We start from the raw sequence: 6,000 nt of genomic DNA, 5'->3' as shown, positions 1-6,000 counted from the left end.
AAACGAACTTAGTAGAACACATAATTTTTGGTGTCGTACGGCTGTCGCGACTACCGGGTTCTTCCCGCGCCGGAGGGGGGCGTTGCTGGTGGTGGTGGTGGTGGTGGTGGTGGTGGTGGCGATGAAGCAGCGGGGATGCTGCCGAAAGAAGTGAAAGAGAAAGCGTCAACTTTTGGCCGTGGCCTTTGAATGTCGCGGAGGGTCCCCTCGGCGAGAGAAAGCTGAGCGCGGAGGGTGGTAGTGGGGCGCCGGCGAGAAAGCGAGTCGTGGTGCGGGCGCGCGCGCGCCGCGCAGGCCTCAGTCCGCCATGGCCGCCTCCGCCGCTCGCTGCTGCTGCCTCGCGCTGCTGCTCGTCGCCGCCCGTGAGTCTCCAGCTCCAGCACAGCGCGCGCTTTCCAGCCCCGGCGCACCTTTCCTCTCAGACACCAACGCAATACCTCACCCTCTCCACGCTGCTTTCCTTCACCGCCGATCGGTCGTGATAGGGTAACACGTTCTCGCGACACCAGCGTCTTCACTTCTTTATCCCTGGAGACCATTCTTACTATCCGGGACTATATTTGCTTTACGAACTATCCGTACGAAATGCATCCTCATGTTTTCGCGGCGTATCGACCAATCGGGCATGCAGCCGCAGAAACTCCATTTCTTCGACTGGCATTTCAGCCGTATACCTTTCTTCCACCATCCGAGTGAGCTAATACACTGAAGCTATACAGCGCCCGTACTCGTTACTTTACACACGGGGACCGCGTCATTGTGCTGTATGACAGTGCCGAAATTGTAGAGTCGGCTTCGTCCTTCTGGAAAGAAGCTGCGGAAATTCGTTTATCGAAGGATTTAATTGCTGGAGATAGCGGTGTAAGTCTGGACCAATGCATGGAACCCGGCGCTTTCTTTAATCAACTCGCAAAGAGGTCGCAATAGAGCAGCTGATATACATGCATCGATATTCCACCATGGCTCGAACGAACAAAATCTCTGGCCCTCGTGTATTCTGCCGCCGCAAGCGAAGGGCCGCCAAAACGAGATTTTGCTTCAGTGAATGTCGTCTAAGCCTAACATTACAGAGACAACTGTATTTTCTATATGACACTTTTCAAAGACTTGTTGTATGCATTCTTCAGAAATAATTTACAATTTAGTTTGGTTTGAGATACTCATTCAGCGAAATCGAGTGCTTGATGAAGCTAAATGAAGCTGGAATCACGCGTGGGTTGTAGATGTCGAAACATCGCCACTTCTTTGCCGTAAACTGCATTGAGGGTATGAAAATGAGATTTAACACTCGTAAGACGTGCTAAATTAGTGTTTTTTGCAATACACACCTTGCTGTTTTTGTAAGATTTGTAGAACGTACTTTATATTAGTTTTGCTCTTCTGGGTAGTAACGCAAAAGAAGTTACAAAAGTAATAAAAAAAGAGATTAAGTGAAAAACATCGAAACTGCCTGATACGGCTGATTAAAATATTCGACGTTACCTCCCTGCGAAATTCTTCGAAACGGAACTATTTTTTATATGCATCGGAAAAACGTCGCGATAAATTTGAACGAAAACTGGAAAAGGGCAGGCTGTACCGTGTGCATATTTTGAGATAACCGTTAGTATTAACGGAGGCGAAGGTATTTATTTTTTCGCTCTTGTCGACTCCGACTTGGAGTCCAGGCGAATAGGAAATCTTGCCCGTCCAGTTCTTCACGTAACACGCGTTACTGGCTTCTGCGCGCCGATGAAGTCACAGTGTTACAGGACCTGTCCCACTTGCGCTTACCTGCTTCTTCTCCTACCTTGGCGCTGTCTGCAGCGTACTAGATGCCTTGCACGGCAATTCCTTTGGCATACGTACCTATGTTCAACTTACCGTTGCGTTAATTATCTACTGAACTTTACAGCAAATGGGAATTATTGTGTAAATAAGATAAAATTTAGAATTTATCCACCATATCACAATATAAAAATGTGTGTGTGAAATCTTATGAGACTTAACTGCTTAGGACATCAGTCTGTAAGCTTACACACTACTTAACCTAAATTATCCTAAGGACAACACACACACACACACCCATGCCCGAGGGAGGACTCGAACCTCCACCGGGACCAGCCGCACAGTCCATGGCTGCAGCGCCTTAGACCGCTCGGCTAATCCCGCTAGGCATCACAATATATTCGGACAGATTTACAAGACGAATATAGACTGAGAATATAAATGAAAATGCTTCAAAAATTGTCATTTATACATTACGAATGTAATATCTAATACCTAATGATGCTAATACATATATTACATTACGAGAATTATTTTTGATTGAAAATTTTTTTTATACGAATGTCTGTAAACCTGGAAAGTGCCTTCGAGTGACTTACAGTTTGCTTCCTTTGTTTCACACCGGCTGACATGTTCCAGCACAGGATTGTTGATCGGCCGAAGTCTAGTATTATTATTAGTGTACGAAAACCGAAACTTACTATAACCTCCAGCATTATACCATCCATAACGAATAAGTTGAAGTCATTTCATTTGACAGTCTCTAATCTTTTTTTGTTGAGGAGAATATAACTGACATGCATAACGTTACACGAATATCTGTTAAGTCATAGACCATCATGCTAAAGACATATTCCGTCTGCATTCACCCTAACTTCCATGATATGCAAAGACCTTTCAGGAGGAACTATGCCTACAGAGTTTGCTATAAAACATGCTCAGTTAAGAGTCAGCAGAAAAGAGTAGTCGTTACTGGTTACTTACAATTTCTAGCAAACTGTTCCCAAATTTTGTTAGTCAGAGCAACATTCATGAAACGTCAATCCGTGCATGGAAACGGCACATTGTAATTCCAAAGACAATCAAGGCTGTAATGTATTCAGAGTAGCGGTAACTATCCGCTCCGCCCACGTCTGTAACCGAGGTTGCTGCGCAAAGCAGCTGCCTAGTCCGTCTGGGCTGCCTTTCCACTCACTTTGCTTGGATTTAACTACACTCTCTGTAAGGAACCAAAAACAAACCTAACAATCACTTCCGAATGGAAGTCACTAAGTAGTCCATGTCTGATTGTCTAGAAGGAAAGGAGGAAGGATAAAATTTCTCAGAGACATCATTACAGCCGGAGCTGAAGCTCGGATTGGGACGGATGGGAGTGTAAATCAGTCGAGTCCTTCTAAATAGAATCGTCCAGGCATTTGCTTTAAGCGATGTATGGAAACCGTAGAAAACCTAAATCAGCATGGCTGGTCTTTTCTTTGAAAATGTGTGGTATAAAGAAACGGCTACGAAATCTTGTGTGTAATTGCCCTTTCCGACAATATTACTCAGAGACACACTACCTCACAGATATTGTAAGTAGTGCAGCGACTAATATTTATGCTCCCCTAAACATAATAGACGGAATAAAAATATCGAGAACGTTCCCCGTCAACAGCTGTAAAATGAAAGATAGATGTTCTATATGCAAAATAAGTTACCAAGGGGTGATCAAAAAGTTTGTGTTTGAGGGCGTTGCTGCAGCCCGTATGAAACCCAGATGACGTGGATATATGAGCACCGACATGTAGCCAAGGGGTTAGTGTGGTATTCTAACGGAAATTTTTTGTTGGCCCCTTATGATATTGTAAAACACAGAAATACTAGTCTTAAAACTTCTTCCTCTTAGATGTTTTCGTACTAGTACCCTTAACAGAGCAGAGTGACTGATACATCTCATACATTCTAGACACCGCACACTACGTTTGTGTAGGTGAAGGATGTTTTGGGAAAAAACTGCAGTCGGTCACACTCTTTTTGAACTCGTTTATTGTTAGCCGACGTATGAACTGCTGCAATTTCTTCCCAAACCATGCCTGTACTCCTGACGGAGTCTCAAGCTGAAATACGCCTCCGAGATCAAGTTTCGCAACTGAATCTAACTTGTAGATCCACTATCAACCAAACTGGATATCGAATGATACATTTCTGTCTTCAGGTCAGTTGAGGATCAGTTGCAGAAGAGTTTTTATTGACCAACACCAATCATAACGCTTTAGTTTCTTCATCTTGACGTTAGAAAGGTGCGAATCCACAGCTGTTTAAACTTGTATGTGTGGCAGTCACTACCTCTATTGTCTTATTTGTTGGAGGATAATCGATTTTAGAGCAACAGATTTGCTCTGGTAGACTACTAGTGGAACATATGTAGTCACGACGTATGCTTTTGACAATGGAAGTACTTGTTTTTAAACCGGGTAGTGTCTCCCGTATATACAAACCTTGACGCTGCATAAAAAAAAGAGAAAAAAACTATGCTCTGCCAGAGGTGTTGTTATAGATTCGATATGAATCGTCATTAGTAAATTATCGTTAATCTGTGGATATGGCTTACTTATTCGTTCAGTTCTTGTATCTTGACTGGAGCGTAGAGCGTGCCAACTGAGAAATAACGAGCTGGATCTTGAAAGGTGGGCCAGAATAAGCTATAAGAGGTTAGCTGAAGGAGACTTCCGTGAAGCGAGAGTGGTGGTGAGTTGGAAAGGAGCTCGCTTGCAGGTTAATGCGGTTGCCACACCGCTGGGCGTGTCCCGGCAGCTGCGCCGCGCTACACGCCCCAGTCTCGTGCGCAGGAGGGCTCTCGCGTCAGATCTTCGCTGCAGGTTTCGAGAGCGCATATCTAGACACTCTGATATATGCCAGGTACAAGCCTCCGGACTGAAGGCGTTCAGATGGCAGTGCCTGCAGGTTTCACAGCTCAAGGATTCAGGAAGAGTTCGAGGTTCAGCTGGCCTCTGCCAGTGGTTGGAAATGCGGATGCAATTGCAGCCACAGGGCGACCTTAGCGGGCCGCTCGGGTACCGTAGACGCGACGTGATTTGCTAACTGTAACGAGCTTGTTCACCAGAAACACACGCAGTCTGGGCCTTGGTGACGTACGAAAGTCTTTTCTTTGGTGATTTCGCTGTAGTTTTCGGTGACCTTCGGCATTACGCGTAAGAAATTCTGATTCTGAGATGCGATAATGTGAACATTAAAAGAAAAGGTAATTTTTTTCTTCAGCAATCGATCCTACAAACACGCTACTTTTTCCGTTTCCACGTAATATGAGGATTTCTTCGCCAGAAAATAATTAAGAGCCCTGACGATGAAATCCTGATCACTAGTCTTTTTCAATTTTGCAAGTATCTGAAACTAAGACTTTTGTTTTGAATAATATATTTCGTTTGCGATACTTTTAACATCACGGATGTTGTATGTTTTGCGGGTCTGTTGGAAGAGTATGAACTCTCTGTCCTATACAATGTATTATGTAAAACACTTGGAAATTTTATATAACAATTTTTTTCTTCATTCTTGTATATCCTGATAATGGCCACTTGGAATGAGGACAAAGGGAGTAGCTTCTTAACAGATAATCGATATCTTTTGTAAATCTGTGTGTAATTGTATTATAAATGCAGGGTGTACCACGTAAGATGGACGCTATTAGTATTTTAGAAACTTTTGAAGATAACGAAAAAGTAATTCGTTAACAGATAGTATGCAAATGCATGAGATCAATACTGCATGATTATTGTCCGCAACTTAGCTGCGAACTTAGGTACAGCAGTATTTTTTAATGGAACCTTGTAATTTTCTAGTGGCGTTTAAGAACTCTTGAACAATGGTGTTAAATGAAATAAAATTTGTTAATTATGGCAGTGGCGGCATTTTGAGAGCAGCTTAGCAATCACATTTAGAGTATTTAATGGCTATTTCTACGGAACGGTTCGCCGCAAATATTAACAAGTGTCACAGCACTGCACGCCTCTCTTAGAGGGCTTCTCAACTGCGGAGTTCGTTGTTGTAGTTAATATAACTATAGCCGGCCAGAGTGGCCGTGCGGTTCTAGGCGCTACAGTCTGGAACCGAGCGCCCGCTCCGGTCGCAGGTTCGAATCCTGCCTCGGGCATGGATGTGTGTGATGTCCTTAGGTTAGTTAGGTTTAATTAGTTCTAAGTTCTAGGCGACTGATGACCTCAGAAGTTGAGTCGC

The 6,000-nt window shown here is 43.9% G+C and overlaps 1 protein-coding gene across 1 annotated transcript in view; it reads left to right on the top strand.

Moving 5' to 3' along the window:
* Window positions 1–243: 243 nt before the first annotated feature.
* LOC126248224 (protein obstructor-E-like) overlaps window positions 244–6,000 on the top strand; it is a 54,857-nt gene continuing 49,100 nt past the window's right edge. Inside the window, exon 1 of the mRNA XM_049949047.1 lies at window positions 244–362. Within this exon, the coding sequence (XP_049805004.1) occupies window positions 308–362 (55 nt within the window). The 5' untranslated portion in view covers window positions 244–307. The remainder of the gene's footprint in view (window positions 363–6,000) is intronic.

The sequence above is a fragment of the Schistocerca nitens genome, chromosome 3 (genome assembly GCF_023898315.1).
Source record: "Schistocerca nitens isolate TAMUIC-IGC-003100 chromosome 3, iqSchNite1.1, whole genome shotgun sequence".
Lineage (NCBI taxonomy): Eukaryota > Metazoa > Arthropoda > Insecta > Orthoptera > Acrididae > Schistocerca > Schistocerca nitens.
The sequence above is the reverse complement of the archived record's forward strand: the minus strand, read 5'-3'. Positions and strand labels throughout refer to the sequence as shown.